Source organism: Ursus arctos, unplaced genomic scaffold (assembly GCF_023065955.2).
Source record: "Ursus arctos isolate Adak ecotype North America unplaced genomic scaffold, UrsArc2.0 scaffold_9, whole genome shotgun sequence".
Lineage (NCBI taxonomy): Eukaryota > Metazoa > Chordata > Mammalia > Carnivora > Ursidae > Ursus > Ursus arctos.
Window position 1 is genome coordinate 56,008,389 of NW_026623111.1, and position 21,109 is coordinate 56,029,497.

Sequence of the window (21,109 nt, forward strand, 5' to 3'; positions counted from 1 at the left end):
AAGCCCCTCCTTGGGGTGTCTGGGTGGCTCAGTCCCTTAAGCATCTGCCTTCAGCTCAGGTCATGATCCTAGGGTTCTGGAACTGAGCCCCCGCATTAGGCTCTCTGCTCAGTGGGGAGCGTGCTTCTTCCTCTCCCTCTGCCTGCCACTCTGCCTACTTGTACTCACGCTCTCTCTGTGTGTCAAATAAATAAATAAAATCTTAAAAGAAAAAAAAAAAAGCAAGCCCCTCCTTGAGAACCACAGAATGGGGGCTGGTTGCCATGGGAACCAACTGGTTGACCAGAAACTTGGAACTTTCAGCCCCACCCCTTGACCTCACAGGAGGGCAGGGCTGGAGATTGAATTCAATCACCGATCAGTGGCCAATGATTTAATCAATGGTACCTACATAAAGATGCCTCCATACTGAGCATGGAAACTCTGTGCACCCTGCCCCATACATACATTGCCCTCTCCATACTTTCCTGAGCTGTATTCTTTATTATAAATGGATAATACTAAGTGCTTTCCTGAATTTTGTGAGCCACTTTAGCATATTATCAAACCCAAGGCGGGAGTTGTGGGAGCCCTCGATTTTCAACCAAGTCAGAAAGCAGCTGTGGGTAACTTGAAGATCCACTACTTGAGACTGCTGTGAGGAGGGGCAGCAGTCTCGTGGGACTGAGCCCCTAACCTGTGGGATCTGACACTAACTCCAAGCAGTGTCAAAACTGAATTGAACTGTGGGACACCCAACCGGTGTCCGCAGAGAATTGGAGAATTGCTTGGTGGGGGGGAATACACGTTTGGTGGCTAGAAGTGCTCTGAGGGTAGTATACAGAAGCAGAATTTTCCGTTAGTTGGAGTTTTTCTTTAAAACCCATTCTGCTATGATGAGCTGTCCCATTTTTAATTTTCTCTTTTTCTGACCATTACTTTCCTGTAAGCTGGGAATACCGTGATGCCTGGTAATGTCAACATATAATGTATACTTTTAGCACAGTGATAGTGTCACTGCATAATAAACACAATGTTTCCCATCTAATTCAGTAACATAATCCACACTGTACTGTGCCTTAAATGCATGACATCTGAAGTCCACTTTTCTTATTTTGACTGAATATGAACTGGTTAAAAAAAAGGTCACAGTAGGGTGGTACACATGGACTCAAAATGTGGAGTAAAAGCTGCATCACTGAAATCGGAGTGTGCTGAGCAGAGTGACGACCACTCAGCTCTGCAGCTGAAGGGTGAAAGCCACAGAAACATGTAAACAAATAAGCACAGCTGTGTTCCAACAAAACTTTATTTATAGACTCAAATATGAATGTCATGTAATTTTTGTATATCACAAAATGTTATTCTTTTGATTTTTTCAAGTATTTAAAAATGTAAAAACTATTCTTAGCTTTCAAGCTGTACAAAAAATGGAGGTGAGGTGGATTTAGCCCCAGTGTCATAATTTAAGGACTCCTGATTTAAACGATCATATGAATATCATACCCCAGACACAGGTTGAAGTATAGTAAATTTTCATTACTCGTGGTAGTTTGTTCTATAAAACCACTGGGAACACTGAATTTGTGACCACTGTACTAAGGCAGGAGGCAAAGGAGGCTTGGGTAAGTCAACCAAAGTAAAACCATTTTGGTTTTTAGGCTGACCCTTAACCTAAAAGTCAGCAGGTCATAAAGACAGTCAAGAGATTCAACTCATAGAGGACCACAAGACCCCACTCCCTCTGACAGTAAAAGTCACAAAAGCTGGACATTCTTAAAATTGCTCCCTGTGGATAATTCCACAACCTGAAGACAATGGAAAAACTAACTACCCAATGTAAGTGATAAACCCAAAGTTAAAGAGTAAGCCCCTCCCTATCCAGTTAGCTAATTAAAAAAAAAACTTATAAAACCCTTTGTTAGAGGCAAAAGGGGGTCCTCTTCCTCACCTGGGAGGACAGACCACTACTTTGTCTGTGAAGCAGCTCCTCTCTTACTTCTATACTTAATAAATCCTTGTCCCTTTCTCCAAATGGCTTGCACTTGAATTCTTTTTTTGTGCAAAGCCAAGAATCCTCTCCAGGGGCCTTGCCCATCCAGCATTAATACTGTTGATCTAGGGAAACACAGGTTAGGTTCCTGCAAGCCTGGTTCGTAACATTTTCATCAACCAATCAAGACACAATCTTGTCCTATGTGTGTGTTTGTTTAAAGACATCTTATTTAATATATATTGCTGATTCATTAACACTGAACTCCCGGCCAATAGCACGATAACTCATGCTTAAACAAAGTTTATCTAACATACATATTCTCTCTGTGAGACCACCATACCTTTCTTACACTTAGTGTTTGGGGGCCATTTAAACAGAGAAATCATCAATAAGAAGTATAAAAATGAGAAAAACATGGCACTAAATAGACTGCAAGAAAGACACTTACTTACAGTATGAGAAATGAAACAAAAAGGCAGAGTGTCACTTTGTTTGATCTCAGCTGAGTGTGAGCATTGGACAGTTGGGTTTTTTTGGTTTTGTTTTTTCAAGCAGACTCCATGCCCAGTGTGAGGCTTGAACTCAGGACCCCGAGATCAATAGTCACATGCCAGCCAGGTGCCCTACCACTTGTATTTTTTGCTGCTCTAAGCATGCATGAGTGTCTGCTAATACCAGAAAAAGCATCATGAGGATTTCACAAATGCATTTTAGTGAGTAGATGAAGTCACAAATATGAATCTGTGAATAATGTGGATCAGCTGTATTTTAAAGTAAAATAACACATTATCAGATAGGTGAGAGTTAAAAATGAGGGAGGAGATAATTCATTTCAAAATCTATACTTGGTTTCAACTGTAATTTTAAATGGGAACTGTAGTTTTTATTTGGACCCCAAAATAGACTATTTGTATTTGAAAACTCAAGCACAACTGAAGCTTTTATAATAAAACTTTATGAGAGTTTCTTACCTGTAGCAACAGATAGGATAAATTTTTAATAGCATGGAATATGAAGCTGTTAATTCTTTCATAGGTACAGAATTTGTATTTTTAATAGTCCTTACCCTCAGAAGCATCCATCATTCAAAGAAGATCCAGGAAGCTTGAGGTTATAATGAGAAATTCCTCACATTATTTGTGCTATGGTTGGAACACGCAGAAATGCAGCTGCAATGAAAAGAATATGGTTAGGTATATTTCACAACCCATTTTTTTTAAGTTTCTCTGGAGAGCAACAATTTAACCAGAAGACAAAAATTAGAGCTAAATTAAATACCGTGCTGCCTTCCCAACCAAGGCAAAACAAATGTAAACTGCCTTATCAGGGACACAAAGAGAAAGCTGCACACCTGTGATATTTTCTCAAAATGGAAAAGGTAGAAATTGGGCACTTTCCCTGGAAGCCTCTTTTTCATGAAATTCTTGGCTCTCTGGAGTTAGTAGAGACTCTTACGGATAGAAATTTCTTTTTGTTGCTTTAGATAGAATAACTCAGTGGCTGTTTTCTTGGAGTACTTTTAGTTTTATTTCAGGTCTTTCCATTAATACTTTTGTTCCCAAACACCCAGAAGTTCTCATTTTATTAAATGAAACCAGCAGTACAGGACTAGGAAATTAAAGGTAAGGCTACTCTGTAAAACTTACCAAAATACAGGGCGGTCAAGAAGGCAGTCAGTGGTAGAACACAAGCAGCCAGGATTCTCTTTGCACCTATTCCTTTGGGATAGTTCTGTCAATATCTCCCTCATGTTCAAGTTACAGTAAAGCAAAAAGTTACTGTTCTAAGAACTAGGCAAGGCCTCTGTAATGAACACACTTTCTTAAATTAGCTGAATCTTGCGGATTTTGCTGCCATTTCTCAGCTAGTAACTTTTTCTTTCTCTTATGGTATCAGCCAAGCCTTGTGGTTCCTATGGATGGGACTCAATCAGGATCAAAATGCTTTTATGTATTGTTCCTAATTGAGATAATAGAAGGTCTTAGGTGAAACAGATATGAAGGCTAGGCTTTCTGAGTGTGGGGGTGGAGAACTGTGGAGAGAGAGGATCCTCTATGGGGCCAGTTTCTCACGGGCAACCCCTGAAGCCATCTTAAAAGAAAAACTTGAAAAAAATGTATCTGCTGTATCTCCACTATGTTGCAATATCGTGAAACTAATATATGCATGCCAACTATGCTTCACTTAAAAATGTTTTAAGAAAATTCCAACAAATACATTCAATAATATCTTCCCCTTGGTAGCATAAGCAGCATAAAGGAATTTGTTACAGCATCCAAAGACAACTACGGTACCTAACAGACATTATATATTTTACCAAACAGTAAGTTATAAAAAATAACACTGCAATATTAATAACAGCAATACAATTACTGAATAAAGTTAAAAATTTTCTATGAATTTCTTTTGCTTTTAGACTATATTCCACTAATGATTCTCAAGTAAATTTGTTCACCAAATTGCTCCCTCTCTGTGGCAGTGTCCATCGTTATCTGATGAGGTTTCAGTTTGCTTTGTTTGTTGGCATTCTAGCAGTGTGATAGTTCAAAGCTCTTACAAGGTGACTTTCTTTTGTGGCTGGCTGCTGCCAGCCAGGACAGAGAAGCGTCTACTGTACTTTGAGATGATGTAAAATACTCAAAACAGCTCTGTCTCCAGAATCTGCAAAACAATCTTATTTCACAATTATGTGATCTACGTACATTTTTTAATGACTGACTACATAATTATATGATTCATATGCATAGTACTTGGCTGAATAAGCTAATTCTTCACCTATTATTTAATTTCTAGTAGTAGTAAAATCAATGTACTTTTATATATACAGTCATTCTTTTAAAAATTTGCTAAGTACTATCCTGATCCTTCAACCTTCCTAAATTTGCTTTTTCCAAGCCATGATATTATAAATCTTATAGTATTAAGATCCCTATACCAACTTACTTATACCAAGTTTTACAGGTCTAAAGGATTCCCACAATTAGATTAAGAGTAGACTTGTTGTGATGAGCACTGAGAAATGGATAGAATTGTTGAATCACTATATTGTATGCCTGAAACCAATATAACACTGTACGTTAATTATACTGGAATTAAAATTTTAAAAAATATGTGGATATGGAAACATCTTAAACAATAAAAGAATTCCACAAACAAAAAATAATTTGACCAATATCATGAAAATACAAAACACATGGGGCGCCTGGGTGGCATAGCGGTTAAGCGTCTGCCTTCGGCTCAGGGCGTGATCCCAGCCTTATGGGATCGAGCCCCACATCAGGCTCCTCTGCTATGAGCCTGCTTCTTCCTCTCCCACTCCTCCTGCTTGTGTTCCCTCTCTCGCTGGCTGTCTCTATCTCCGTCAAATAAATAAATAAAATCTTTAAAAAAAAAAAAAAAAAAAAAAAAAGAAAATACAAAACACGGCAAACAATAAAATAAAATAAAGGATTCCCCCAATTAGCATTAACTTTGCCCCAGTACTAGTTTTTCACTTTCTTATGATTATGAGAGATACCTGGTATCTTTGTATTTCATATGATTAGCAAGGAATACATGTAAATTCATTCAGTCTTTAGGTTTTGCTTGAAACGTTCATGGATGAAAATTCATATATATGAATACATTAAAAATATATATGAATATATATAAATTCTTATTTTACTTGTTGAAACACAGTACAGAAGTCCAAAATTTCAGAAATATCTATGGTTTTATTACCACACAAATTCAAATGTCCCAAAGCTAAATATTGATTTCACAAAATTCGGTATTTAAAAATATAATAAAAACAATAACTAGAAAGTATCAGTTATTACAACTTTAAACTATATTCGTAAGGTTCAAATGGAAAATTTTCTATGGATTTCTATAATTCCAGATAATCTGTGTCCTGGTAGAATAAGCTCATAAAAGAGGCAAGGGTCAATAATGATGGCCTGTTGTAACTAGTCTCATGTTTTATCTCACATTTGCATATTTAGCTTTAATACAGGAACCTAAATTCTTGCATGGATTCATAGGTCATACCTGAAATCTTAAATTTTGCATTGTGTGGTAACTTCACTCATCACCCAGGGGAAAAACAGACGACATTCTTTAATTTGTTTCTAGGATCCGAGTTCCTACTGCTTTTGGAGCTTAATCTGGTACTGAAGAAATCTAAAAGGTGATTCTCAAAATTAAATGAGTAAATAAATAAAAACTGATTTCTGGAATCCTCAGAAGAGGAACCTATGAAGACACGTGGATGAATTAAGCATAGATGCAAAGTAGAGGAATTGAGGTTTATTTGGGCCCTAATTTCTTCCACGTTTCCCCAGAAACAATTTCCCCACTATGGTCTAGGAGAACTGACTGTACCACTTGAGATGTGAGGGTTTGTTTTTAGCTCTTGAGTGCTTCTAAAGGTATCTTAGAAAGGCCTGCTCTCCGAGAGGTTTTGGGAAACCTCTCCTGGGTTATGTGTGAAGGTGGCAATCAAGGATTTTGCTTTTAAATAAGCTTCATCTTCCCACCTATGACATCTGGCCCAGATAGGACTGGTCAGCTTTTCCCTCACAATGCTTCCAGGGAAAACTGATTTTGGGTTGTTCGGTTATGCCAGTTCCATCTCCTAACATACGTTTGAGCTCTAGTATCATTAGGGTATAACATAAATTGATCCAGGAGTGAGTCTCCTTTCCTAACTCTTGGGCTGAGACACACCCATAAAAAAGTGAATCTGGCCTAGAGACAAAAATAAGGCCCACCTGGAGGGAAAAAAAAAAGAAAAAAAAAAAAAAAGACTCCCTTTCAGAGAGGAGGAAGGGTGTCACAGACAAAGAGACGATAGTCTCCATCTGAAAAAACAAAAAAAGATTTCCTGAACCCTGCAGGTCCAGGACAGAGCTCTGCCAGTCCCTCAGCAGCAGAGAAGAGAGAAGCACCCAACAGGAAGTTGTCAAGGGATCTTTACAGTGTGTGAGTGTCCTCTTGTTCCCATTCAGTACCCACCTCCCCTGACCTTAGGCTCTGGAAGTGCTCCTGACTATAACAAACTGCTGGAGAAATAAGATCAAAGACCACAGAGTTGGAGTTTTCGGAAACAAGGCTTGCTATTTACTAAAAAATCTGCCTGGAGAAAGAAATGAGAGGAATATTTATTTATCAGCTTGAGGTCCGGTGACTGATTTACCTCAGTTCATAATGTATCAGTTTTCTTTATTCATGAGTATTTTCCAAGATCCCAGCCACCTTCAACCCTACCAGAAATTATTTTGAGATCTGGGAAGAAGGACCTTGTATTTTCAAATAAATTTACATACATTTTCAAAGCAATTCAAAATGTTTGAAAACAGGAGAGCAACAGGAAACAACGTAAACTACCCCTTGAAAAAAGATGTTAAATGTACACTTAGAAAGTGAGGGGAATCCATGTAAACAAGGTAAAGCATACTCCTGAAAGGAGATTCACGTACTGGAAAAGGGAGTCACAGCATTCCTTTGTTTCTTACTTTCAGAAAGTGACAAACTTCTTTGAGTAAGATGGGGGAAGAGGGCTGATTTCCTTCATCCCATTATGAGAAAAATATATGAATCAGTACCCAATGATACACACGGCGAGAGTCAACTTGTTCCAGAGATAGCCAAAATTTTTCTCAAATTCCCGTTCCTCTTTTTGCTATAATACAACCAAGCACACACATTTCTGCCTCTGCTTCCCTGATTGTACATGTTCCGAAAGGTAATTCTTATTATCTGAGGTAGTTATAGTCTATAAAATTACCACAAACACTGAATTAGTCAACACTAAACCACTGCTCCTAGAGAATTTACAGGGTTACATTCTTGTGAGCCTCTCGTCACATTTCTGTCAACCCAACAATACAATATATTGCTGATTCATTAATGGTAAACTCACAGCCAACAGCATCGTAATTTATGCCTGAATGAAGTTTATTTAATGTAGATATTACTTTCTCCTTAAGGAACATCACAGGATCCTGTGCCAAGGAAAACTAGACAGCACTTCTGCATGACAACACTTGGAAGCGATTTTAAATAGCGGAATCACCAACAAAAAGCACAAAAATGAGAAAAAACATGGCAACAGACCATGAAAAGGGACACTTAGTTATTACACAGTCTGACAGCTGAAACAAGAAGCCACAGTGTTGCCCTGTGTGACCTATCTGGGAACATGTACCTCAAATGACTCAAATTTTTTGCCAGTCTCTGTTTGTCCAAGAATGACATCAAAAGCACTGTACTGATTTGGGGGTTACAAATAAATTTTAGCGTGTAGGCAAACTGACAAAGTCTGCAAATAATGAGGACTGACTGTACATAAGTTTCAATTCCTTCACTGTGATTAGAAAGACAGTTACCTCAATAGGGCAGTCACGAACCAGGACTGGGAAGTCAGGTCCCAACTGCTACCTCTAAATTCTTGGTGAGGTGACAACCCAAATGGCTAAGATTTAATAGATATTACTCAAAAAATGACTAATTCTGCTTTAGTTTTTGCTTTATTGTAAAACACTAGATGGGATACAGGGCCTCTCATACAACCCAATGAAAACTTGTAACTTATAATCTTTTCAAATCACTGTCAAATTTATTCACAAATTTCCCAACCACAATTAGTTTTATCATCCTTTCAAATCAAACAAGCAAAAAACTGGATCCACAATTCATATTACCTGTTAATTTTTCCATCTACCATAGTCTAAACCCATTAGTATACTTAACCCTTCCAAATAAAGAAGTTTATAAAATCACCTCCATAATAGATAGCTGCCCTTCAGGTTTTCTTCTTTTGACGAAACAAACTTAATGCTCAGTATTTTCCACTTCGGGCTCTAGCAGTACTTAGTGCTATACTCTAGCCCAGTCTTCTTAAGATATAGAAAAAGGAATGTACCCTTCTTGTATTCCTTCAGAGCAGGGTTGAAAGGCAACATCACCTACCATATTAGGTACTTTCTTGTAAGGACTACTCTACTGCATGTATCTGAAGTCCATTTTTTAAAAGTCACACATTAACTCATCATCATTGTGTGTACCATTAGAATAAGATTTCTCAACCAGGAATTACCAGAAAGCCTCAGGGTGGGGGAAGGGAGGCTCATCAACGAAGGCCCCCATGTTCTGAGTCCCAGGATTTTTCTGAAAAGAAAACCATAGCCTTAGCAGATGTGCAAACGGGCCTATGATCCTCCACACCTCCAAAATTTTAAGAATCACCTCACTGTATTCTCTTTATAAAACTCTAATGTATGAGACTGGTCAGTCTAATTCAACATCATTCAGTATCTAATCTGTTTTCCAAAGTTCTGGCACCTCTAGCAAGTCGTAATTTTATAAGCAGAACCAGGCACTTTGATTCTACTTTTGTATTTTTAGGATATAATTAAACATACATTTCTAGCACTTAAAGGATTTTAAGTATTGTCAAATATATTTGGATTATATCTTAACCTACAGTACTTCACACAACTCATGGTTTTAAATAAAGCCAAATTAAATCACATCTGAATTTCCAAACCTAAATATATTGTGATAGTGACACTTGCAACTGTTTCAAAATTAATGGAAAGCATTTATTTTCTTGAAATGAACTTGGCGTAAAAGGCAGCAAAGAGGTCCTTATAAGGAGTGTCTGAATCTGACTTGGTCAACGGTATTCGGCAAAGTTGACGAAACCTAGGAGAGCGCAGCAGCAAGTTCTGTGAAAGGCCCATGAGGCTGGAGCATAACCAGTAGAGCACAATCGACTAGAAAGAGAAGAAAGGACATGAATGTTAGTACTTCTCAACTCTCCAAGGACACTGACATCCAGAGACGAGCAGGCAGTACAAGAGAAAATAACCATGTGGGGAAGCAGCAGCAGACCAGGACTGAACAAGACCTGTGGCAGCTACTTGATACCAGTGACAATTCTAATACATAAGAAAGAAGCCTGAAAGGACCAAAAAGTGAAAAGAAAGCAACAGGAGAGGTATTCATGATAGAAAGTGGATGACAGAGAGCAGCACCCAGGCAGAGGGTAAAAAGAGATCTCCTCTCCCCTCTTTGGCAAGTAAGCACTCTTTTCCCCCACCAAGAGTCCTGATAAGCTGCTATCCTGGAGGTAGAGTACTGGAGGCACAGACATTTAGGCTCCTTAGACCCCGTTTTCCTCCACACAGTGATCTATCACCCCAAATTTTCCCAGTAACTGGTTTCTTAGTCAGGAATGCATCATCCTTGCCTTTTTCAGAGACAAACAGTCTCAGCATTATCTTCAACTTTTTTTTGTACTTCCATTCAGAGTGATTTATTTAGGTTATGGACTAAGTTCTGGAGCCTCTCAAAATATTCCCATACATACATGTGTTGCAAACTTTTCTTTGGCATCAGAATGTGATCAGGCCCCAGAGGCATCACCCTGTGGTGGCCGAGTCCAGGTCCTGGAGTTGAACTGCCCGAATGTGAATTCCATTTATTTGACAGCAGGGAAGTTATTTTCCTTCTGTTTCAGTCTCCTCATCTATAAAATGGGGACTGAACTATAGCCGCCTCAGAAGGCTGCTGTGAGGAAAAAGGGAGATAACTCACACAGACTGGACAGCAGAGTAGGTGGCCCATATTAAGCACTTGCATTTGTTCTAAGGCAAACTTTTCGGTGCAGAAAGTATCCCATCCTCAAAGCAGATTAGCATAGTAGTTACGGGCAGGAGCCAAACTGCCTGGATGTGCCTTAGATACTTAAGTGATATTAAGTATCACCTAATGGATGCGTGACCTTGGATGGGCTACTTACCCTCTCTGTGTCTCAGTTTCCTCATCACTAAAGTGGAGATTGTCATAGCACCTACTTCAGTGCACACTGGATGAATTATGTGAGCTAATACATGTAAACCTTCTCAAGCAGTGCCTGACAAAGTCAGTACTGAATGAGTATTAGCCATCATCACCATCTGACTTATCCAGTACGCAAAAAGTACTCTGAAATCAATATGGTAGACTACGAACTGCCTACTAAGAATAATTCTTCTTTCATAGTAATAAAATACTCATTTTAAGCTGGGTATACTGCCAACAACAACAGTAAAAAAGGGACTAATTCCCAGTATCTTCTGCAACCAGGTGTGGCCCAAGTAACGAGGATGTAAGCACAAGTGTTTGGTGTGACATCTGGCAGGGATCCTTAAAGGGGCTAAATGCACCTGAAGCACCCTTTTACCATTCCTGCAAGATAAGCTCCAGCAGCCATCATGACCATACTGTGGCCTGAAGGATAGAAATGACAGGTTGTGGATGATGGAGCATAATGAGAGAAGCAGGCTGGGTTTCCCATGCATCTTCATGAAGCTGCCACATCAGCTCTACACTAAATTGCCTAACTCTGAACTTCCTACATTCGAGAATAAACTTTTGGGTATTTAAGACAGTGCTTCTGAGATCTCTTATTACTCACTTTAAACCCAATCCCTCAGTGAAAATTCACTGCTCCTATTTTATTTGATCAGGGAGTATCCTCAGTTATAACTGGTATTATTTCTCCCCAGAAATGCAGTGAATCTGTACTGTTCTATTTTCACAGGGTATTTTACAGCAATATTACTGTTACATGAAAAGTACTATAAGCACTTGATGCTATTTTACTAGTTCTCACAGACACTATGAGGTCTACTTCAGAAATGTGGCAACTTACTTATTTTACACAGGATTAGTGACAGTGTTATGTCCAAGGGACAGCTTTAAAAATACATTTTTGATGCTGAAAATGCACTGTTTCAGATTCCGAAGACAGTGAATACTTTGATATATGCCGATAGAACCCTAACTGTCCGCAACAAATGAATCCTACTTCATGGTCTACGTGCTGGCCCTTAGCAGAGAGATACATAATACCTAAGACAGCTTTTGCCCTCTTTGCACTAAGTATCATTGGGAAATAAGCAAAAGGCTAAAAATATGAAATAACTGCAAACATAACTATTTTTTTTCTATTTCTATCTAAGTGTAATGATATATAAATGGGGGCAGATGTACCTACCTCACTGAATTGTTATGAGATTAAACAATATTACATATGAACCCATATAGACTGGGGCAGGTGTACCTACCTCACTGAGTTGTTATGAGGTTAAACAATATTACATGTGAACCCATATAGACTTGCCCCCAAGTTTTTGTTTCTTTTTTAAGAGCTAAATTCCTTGGCCCAGTCTATGTAGAAAGAAGAAATTCAATATTTCAACTAATCAAACAGAACAAATACCATGTTTATAACATTGTGCAAGATTTAAAAAAAAAGAAAGAAAAAGGAGCTTGAGACTTAACTCACATTCACACGAAGGAAGATTAACTAATCCCAAGAAATATCAAGTGTCACTTGGTGATAATAATTACTACAGAAACTTGGAAACCAGTAAGGGACTTAGCAGTCAAAGGAAGCTCAACAGAAGCACAGAATCCTAGCCAGTCTAAGTTAAGCACAGAGAGGATTTAACACATGCTTCACACAATGTGGGTGCTTACTCACTGAAGGTACTGTTGCAGCAATTGGAATCATCAACACTGAGACCACACGAACAAAGTATGTAATATATGTCTGAAAACGAGACATTCCAATTTTTTGCAGAGCAAAAATCTGAGAGGGTAGAATAATAAATATACACAATGATTATTAAGCATATTAAATAAGACAAGCTTTAAAATACAATTTGATTTTTGATTGGCCTCCACCTGCATTTTAATAGAAGCAAAAAATTAAAACACTGATAAATGTATACAGTTGACCATCTGCTTCTGAAAAACTTAATAATTGTGCAGAATTATTAAATGGAGCTTTAATCAATAGCAATAAAGGAGATTCAGCTATATCAAAGAGAATCATAGTATAATTTTTACAAGTCAATGTTTTTTAAAGATTGTAGAACTGAAAGCCCTTTCCAGATAGGTGCTACGTATGAATCACTACCCTTGTTTTGGTACTTAAACACAGTGCCTGGCATAAAGAAGGATCGTAATAGGTATCTCAAAGGTTTGTGATCTGGCTATATAGAATAAGGGGAAGAACCAGGCAAGAAAGGCTAGGAAAAGCAGCTATGACTTATGAATAACTTATTTAAGAGCAGAATAATGAAATGATTGTGAGCAAAGACTCCAGGTCCAAATCACCTACATTCACATGGCAACATTTAATGGTTATGTGACTTTGTATGAGTTACTTAACCTTTCTGTGCCTCGATTTCTCTACCTTAAAATGGGGATAATATAAGTACCTATATCACAGGATTATTCTAAGAATTAAATGAGTTAACTCACATATATTGTTTATAATAGTGCCTGGCACATTTATTACATATATTATGTAAGAATAAGTTTTGTTGTTTTTTTTTTAAGATTTTGTTTGTCAGACAGAGAGAGAGAGAGAGCGCTTGCACAAGCAGGGGGAGCAGTAGAAAGAGGGAGAAGCAGACTTCCTGCCAAGCAAGGAGCCTGATGTGGGACTCAATCCCAGGACGCTGGGATCATGACCTGGGCCGAAGGCAGGCACCTAACCGACTGTGCCACCCAGGCGTCCCAAGAATAAGTTTTAACGAAACTTATGTATACTGGGTTGTTAGTTGGTAAAGGGAAGACTAGAGGATTGACATTAATTCATTGTGACCTTGTGTTTATCATTTTCTTCATTCTAATAAATACTCACTAAGTACCAACCGCATTCAATTGTGCTAGGTGACCTTAGGAAACACACTTAGACTATACATGGAGTCTTTTCTCAAGAAACTCTAATCCAAGACATTACAGTATCATCTTCATTTTTCTCATTTGAAAAAAATAAGAGGTGTGGGGCACCTGGGTGGCTCAGTCAGTTAAGAGTCTGCCTTTGCCTCAGGTCATGATCTCAGGGTCCTGGGATTGAGCCCCATGTCGGGCTCCCTGCTCAGTGGGGAGTCTGCTTCTCCCTCGCCCTCTGCTGCTCCCCCTGCTTGTTCTAATAAATAAATAAAATCTAAAAAAAAATAAATAAATAAGGGGTGTATTCAATTTCCCAAACAGAGACCAGTGATGGGTCTCTGAGATGGGGTTCTAGGATCATTTCTAAGGTTTCTTCCAGTTCAAAGAGTCTATGTTCTACTCAATCAAAAACAGCTCCTTATACAATTAAAGGCTTGCGTCCCCTAAACTGTTGAGTAACACAGCATGGGATAATGGTAAGACATGGCCGACAGATCCTATTTTATATGTATGTGTTTTTCTACTCCATCACATAAAGAGGTATTGACTTTCTAAGGGCATATACACCTAAAAAAAAAGACAATCAGATACTATGTTTCCTACTTGCAAATTTACATTTTAAATAAATACACAAAATACTAATCTACTGGGAGAATACAACCAGACTGATTAACCATTTTAATTACTGTCTTTACCAAAAACAAATCACAAAATTGTGTATGTTAGATTCATATAATTGTAAAGCTGAAAGAGACTTGGGAAGTGTTCTAATTCAGCTCTTCCATTTTAATCATGAGCATTCTGGCCCCCAGAGAGGTTAAGGAACTGGTCTAAGACTTGCCAACAGCTGATCTATGACCAAAACCCAAGAAATCTCAATTCTAGCTCAGAGTTAGAATATCACTACCAACTTAAACACATTTATATTTGATGTTGGAACAGCAACAAAAATCCCAATAATTTAAATGGCAAACAAATCTCATCTAAAACCACTGACCTCCACTATTAATAAATTGATGATACCAACGGAGATAGGCAGAATCCAAGTAGAATCCAGGGCAGTGAGGTCAGGAAACCACAGGATTCCATCAGTAGCTAACTGTTCCTGAACAGAAAACCCTGCTAAGACAGTTTTATAAATAAAACATAGAAGAAGGAAATATACAACACATAAATAGTCTTATTAAAATAAGGTGTCCTTCACACCAAAGCCTTGCATTTGTTTCATTTACTTTCATTCCACAACATAAATTAGTCCTTCCTGTACTGAGAAAGATGCAGCTCTCTGCAGCAAACAGGAACATAAAGATACATAGCAGTACTCTTTTCAAACATATATAATTACTTGTCCATAGGCTACTTTCTTTCCAGTCTGTTTTAACCAGATATTTTCTCGTTACAAATGCCTTTACGTGAAAGTAAAAAACAACAACAAAAGTAAAAAACAAATGCTTTAGTTTATAGTTTATTAATAAATGTTTACTTTTATAACTATGAATGCTTTTCTGGTCCCATAATTTTATAAACGGAAAAAATTCTTGGCCAGGAAACTGAATCATGGAATTGTAACACTAATTTTATTATGACTTCCATGAAGAAGTATAGTTGACCGTTAAACAACTCAGGGCTTAAGGGTGCCAACCTTTTGAGCAGTTGAAAATCTGTGTATGGAGTGCCTGGCTGGCTCAGTGCTAGAGCAGGTGACTCCTGATCGCAGGGTTGTGAGTCCGAGCCCCACACCGGGTGTGAGATTACTTAAAAATAAAATCTTAAAAAAAGGGGCGCCTGGGTGGCACAGCGGTTAAGCGTCTGCCTTCGGCTCAGGGCGTGATCCCGGCGTTATGGGATCGAGCCCCACGTCAGGCTCCTCCGCTATGAGCCTGCTTCTTCCTCTCCCACTCCCCCTCCTTGTGTTCCCTCTCTCGCTCGCTGTCTCTATCTCTGTCAAATAAATAAATAAAATCTTTAAAAAAAAAAAATCTGTGTATAACTTTTGACTCTCCAAGAGCTACAGAAACCCTATTGTTGCCTGGAAGCCTTACCCATAGTATGCTTTAAGTATCATATACTGTATTCTTACAATAAACCTAAAAAAAAAGAAAATGTTATTAAGAAATCATAATGAAGAGAAAATACATTTACAGTGCGAGACAATAAAAAATATACCTGTAAGTGGACCTGCCCAGCTCAAACCTGTGTTGTTCAAGGGTCAACTGTACTATTGTTGTCCTTCCTAGATTCGTTTTCTCAACATGGCTAGTTTGCTTACACTTAATATTTTAAAATCTATAACCTTATAAGAAAGATGGTAAAAACATTCTAGTTATGAAAAGCATAGGGACTTTTTTTTTTTGCCTTTAGTTTTTTCTTTAGAGTACAAAAACAATGTTAGAGAACTTATTTGGGGGAAAGAAACAGACTTCTAGAATAACTACCTTCTGAATGTGTTGCCCCTGTGCTAAAATTCCGGAGAGCAACAGACATGAAGATCCACATTGGAAACTGAATCCAGACCAATACAGTGGCTTTGAAAGGATGGCAGTTATCCCGAACATACAGCTCTGAAACAAGCCTCCGCATATTCTTTAGATAAGTGAGCCTAGTTTGAGGGAAGAAGGAAGAAAGGGAAAGGAGAAAATATCAATTGACTATTAATAGTTCTTCATACCCATAGCACAAACACACCCATGTTGTGGTTATTAGTTAAAATTCTGTGTAGGATTTTTAGCCATCATAGACTATACTAAGGGGTTGCCCAACAAAAGGCAAAAAGTCTTTTATTGAAAATTCTTTAGCAATGTACACAAATTATATAACAATTTGATAAATCTGACATTATCAAACAAGCTTTGGCTCTGGTGGTGTTAGGCCAATTAGGTTTTAACAAGTGAAATTTTACTACTGGCATGGTATGACCACAGTTTGTATCAGAATTCTAAAGGTGAAAGCACATGTAACTCAAATCCCTCCATTCTGGCCAAGCTCAATTACTTGATCCCTGAATATATCTTCTGAAGCAATGTGGTTTTGTAATATGTATGCTCTTGACCTATCAAAATGGTTTCCATTCTTCAGTCAACTCTTTTATGAAGATTTTCTGAATCTGTTTCTCTGTTAACCTTCTTCGTTATTCCTGTTTTTAAGTCCCACTTTCTATAGTCTCCTTGAAGATCAAGTATTGGGTCTTATTCATCTCTAAATCTCTTGTAGCACGTTTTATACAACATAGACATCCAAGGGGCTTGAAACCAACGGAATTATAGTGTATTACTGCACTACGACAGTACACCGACATGCCAGGCTTCATAATTTAGACTCTTCCTACTCTTCCAACTTTATCTCTTGTTACTCTTCCAAAGACACCTGTATATTCTGGTGCCTACATGGCATGGGCTATCCAATAAATCAGACTTCTACATTAGGATGCTTTTGGAAGTCGTTAAGTCATCTATGTGGACAGTCCACTTACCTGGCTGTCCACCTGACAAACTCTCCTTTACGCTTCAAGACTCAGTTCCATTGAAAATGCAAGAAACTCTCAGATGTGTCTTCCTAGAAAGTCATCTAGCTATGCAAGGATGTATCTGGACAATCATCCTGCCAATGCTGCATAAACAAGGTACCAGTCTTGTCTAGGCTACATTTATAAATCAGATAAACAGCTTACTAATTTGTTCTTTTGGTCTGGAATTGTCATTCTTAGATTTCTCTGATCAGTAAAACTTCAGAACTGTTAGGTTTGTCAACTTTTTATTTTATCAAATAAAGATATTAAGTTACCATAATGATTTTTTTTAAACGTCAGATCTTTTTAACACTAAATAGAGAAGCAATTTCATATTGAAGAGAGTTGGCAAATTTATACACACATAGGTAAAAATATACAGAAACCATATACACATTCTATATACATAATACAAAGCCCTTATTTTTCTCATTGCTGCGAAGTGGTGAACACTTAGTCCCAGCCTAGTAAGGATTATAATCTGACTAAGTAGTAACTTAAACTCATTGAAGCAGGAAGACTTAGAAGTTCCCCGTGGATGACAAAAGGCACAGAATTGCAGCATGCATGGTCAAGAACATTCCAAGCGCCTTCTAAGAGCCCAGGCAGACAACTATACACAGTAACCACACTGGACAGACAGCACCTTGGCTATTTAATTTCTTCTATGAGAGCATTCACATTTTCTACTTCCCCCTTCTTGTGGGCTGCTGTATCTTTCTTTCCAAAATTGTCAAGTGTGTAAATAATCTGTATCATTTGCTGATTAAAATCCCAACAGACTGGCACAGTATCTTCATCCATGAAGCCTTCCCTGACTTTCCACTATGACTGAATTCCTTGTACATAACCTTTTTTATAGTACTTAATTTAGTCATTATTTGATTACAGGTCTTTTTCAGGAGGCTGAAGTCCCTCAAGAAGGAACTTGCTCTGTTCCTCCATTTCTTGCTTTCACTATACAAAATTCATACCACACAAACTTATTAAAATATTAAGGAGTGAAAGGACTACTTTGCTGCTAAAGCTACAGAACACCCAAACCTATAATAAATATAATTATAATTAATATAATCACTTACACAGTATATATTCCTATTACCATTATATATATATATATATAGTCTATACTCATAGATATATATATATATATAGTCTATACTCATAGAATTAGCTTACCTGGCAACTCTTTTGGACCACCTCAACTGATTTGCAAGAACTGCAACTTCTTGGTTAAGATGCCTTGCAATGTTTTTTATTTCTGGCTGTAAATTTTCCACCTAGCTAAAGAAAAAGTAGAATTTGTTATGAGCACATAAAGGTTCTTTATTCATAACCACTCATAATTTTACTCTCTGTTCTTCTAACTCACTGAAAAATGTGGTTTACCAATCATCTCAAGAAAATTAAAGTCTAAGGATAAGGTGTTAAATCTGCTTAAGTTACAACCAATTCAAATTCCAGCTTATACTCTTAGCTATGTGATCCTGGACAAGTTACTTAAGCTCTAAAACCCTGTTCCCTCATATATAAAATGTTTAACAGCACCCACTTCACAGAATTATTATAAGGATTAAATAAGAACTGAACCCTATACTTTAATGTTCATCCCTGGACTTCTGAGTAATGGTAACTGAAAAAACAGAAGTCTATTAATTAAGTCTTTAATATGCTCTGTGACAGCCACAGAGTCACAAAAAGTTTGCATTTATTTCTGCTCTGTGTTAATTCTTTCTGTAAAGCACCTCACTGCCTTAATGGTGCTGATGATTCCCTTTGTTTCTGCGTCCCCTCGTCCCCAATAATAATTTGAAAACATGGAAACCATTATTTTTGAAGTCTCACATTTGAATAATATTTTGCTTTCAGAGCGCCTTAACCCATATTATCTGACTTGATCTCATAACATTGTGAAGTAGGCCAGGAAGGTATTACTATCCCGCTTCCACAGAAGAGATAGAAGCACTGAAGCCCAAGGGGCTGCGACTAACCAGAGTTGTAGGTAGTACAGGCTGAATAAGGAAATCAAGTTTGCAAATGGCTAGCTTAGCGGTTTTTTTCTAATAAGAAAGATGAATCGGAATACTTGGGGACAAAAGATGCTGCAGACATACAGGCTGTTACAATATTTAAGACGGCAATTTTACAGATTTCTCCATACAACAATTCTGCTACCGCTTCCTTTATTTCTCTCATTCTCTAACAGCAAGCTTAGTAACCACTTGGGCTTTGAGCACAAACCCTGTACGGTAAACGGAATGATAGGTACATGTGTCACCAAACATCTCTTAATTCACATATCCAATGCTAGTTAAATTCTTTGCAAGAAAGTGGTCACGACGATTTACACTAAGCACTCCAGAAGCACCCGGGGATTTTAAACCCCCGGTAGACGTCTACCACCCCTCACCGCCGAAGCGGATGCGCTGGGTGCAAGTGTCCCTCACCTTTGCCAGGATGTAGTGTTGGTAGGCGGCCAGGGGTAGCGTGACCCCGCCGCGGAGGGCCACGGTGGTGAGACCGATGCAGGCCCACCAAGGTAGACCTGTGGCGGTGTGCACGCCGAGCAGCACGTCCTCCGCGCCCCGCACCGGCGCCGATGTGGCCAGGGCCTCGTACCAGCTGCCAGGGCCGCTGGAGCCGACTGCAGAGACCGACGCCACCGCCCACACCTGCAGAGCAGGGTACTTAATGCCGTCCGTTGAGGTTGGCGCAAGCAGCGGGTCCCGGGCCCCGAGCTGCAGTACAGGCAGCGGCCGCAGCCACCTACGGCCCAGACGGGACAGCATGTCGGCGCCAGGGCTGAGCCAAAACACGGACCTCACAGATCAGCGTCGGGCTCCGCTCCGTCTGGGACGCCACACGCACGCGCCGGCAACCCCAGGCGAAAAATGGGTGCGCGCCCTCCCTCAGGAACTATTGACCTTCCCAGTCAAGGCAGTGACGTCTTGCGTCGCGCTGGCGATGACGCCGTTGTTAGGAAAGTCCCGCCTTTCCCACGCGGCAGTGGGCAAGCCTACTGCGCAGACACAAAACTTTCCCGCTGTTGGAGCTCCTCGGAGGCCGGACCGGAATTGCAGAGCCAGGGGCGGGGCTTGCTGCCTTGGGCCAGACAGGAAGGGCTGTAGAAGCCCTCGGGGGTTCGGTCGGTCTTTGGCGTGTGCGTTTGCATTCCTTTTCACTTAAAACTTGTCGTTCGATTTGTAGTGAATTAAATTGGGTAGGCGGTTTTTGTGACCAGAGAATAGTCCACGTCTTTACGTGCAACCTGATTGCTTCTGCTAGAAACTGAGATAGATTATATATATACTGCCAGAGAGTCAACACGTTGCTGAAATGCCAGGTTGGACAAAGTCATGCACTTCTGGCAGACCTGAGTTTTAATGAGCATCCATTATGCACTAGGCATAGTTCAGTCTGTGGTATAAAGATTTAATTGACTCATCTGTTCAGTTAACATTTTCAAAACCAACTGCAAACTGAGTGTCCTTCAGTGTTTTATCTTCCGTTATAAATAGCAAAACTCAAGAGTACTATACCATCTCCTTACTTGAGGCGTTATCACTGGCAGGGAGGTGAATTCTTCACTAGAGCTTACGTCTATCCTATATAAAGGTTCAAGAGCATGAATAGTACATTAAGTGTCTTCGGTTAAAAAGAATACGCCAAATCTTTACGGACTAGTTTTGACTTTTGTGTTCCTGATAACAGTATACAAACTGGAATGACGTGAAGTTTAATCACAGAAGGGTCACCCCTAAACCTAGAGCCCCAATTGTGTTGTGCGGAATAAAATGTTGGTTAAAACAAGCCTCCGACAAATATTGGGGAAATGGTTAAATTGCAACAATGGTTCTTCATTATGCACCTACACGGATTTTGAAATGCATTTAAACACAAATCCCAATTTATGC

The 21,109-nt window shown here is 38.9% G+C and overlaps 1 protein-coding gene across 2 annotated transcripts; it reads right to left on the bottom strand.

Annotated features, from left to right (window-relative positions):
- Positions 1-5,668: 5,668 nt before the first annotated feature.
- LOC113263286 (cytochrome c oxidase assembly protein COX18, mitochondrial) lies at positions 5,669-20,150 on the bottom strand. 2 transcript variants are annotated; one of them, XM_057309679.1, is made up of 6 exons: positions 19,643-20,150; positions 18,375-18,475; positions 16,126-16,289; positions 14,688-14,809; positions 12,489-12,596; positions 5,669-9,732 (listed from the first exon to the last, which is right to left on the bottom strand). In XM_057309679.1, exons 1-6 carry the CDS (start codon positions 19,982-19,984, stop codon positions 9,559-9,561), a joined length of 1,011 nt encoding a protein of 336 aa, XP_057165662.1. In that variant the 5' UTR covers positions 19,985-20,150; the 3' UTR covers positions 5,669-9,558. The 2 variants fall into 2 exon arrangements, with proteins under 2 accessions (XP_057165662.1, XP_026365778.2); XM_026509993.4 differs by having other exon boundaries at positions 8,472-9,732; positions 14,688-14,812.
- Positions 20,151-21,109: the final 959 nt, after the last annotated feature.

Bases quoted from the DNA above. Each gene is read 5' to 3' on its own strand.
- LOC113263286 (XM_026509993.4), bottom strand. From the start codon at position 19,984: ATGCTGTCCCGTCTGGGCCGTAGGTGGCTGCGGCCGCTGCCTGTACTG. The intron at 16,290-18,374 runs GTAAGCTAATTC...CCCTCAAACTAG, and splicing joins TGGTCCAAAAGAGTTGCCAG to GCTCACTTATCTAAAGAATA. The intron at 14,813-16,125 runs GTAGTTATTCTA...AAACTGTCTTAG, and splicing joins AGGGGCAACACATTCAGAAG to CAGGGTTTTCTGTTCAGGAA.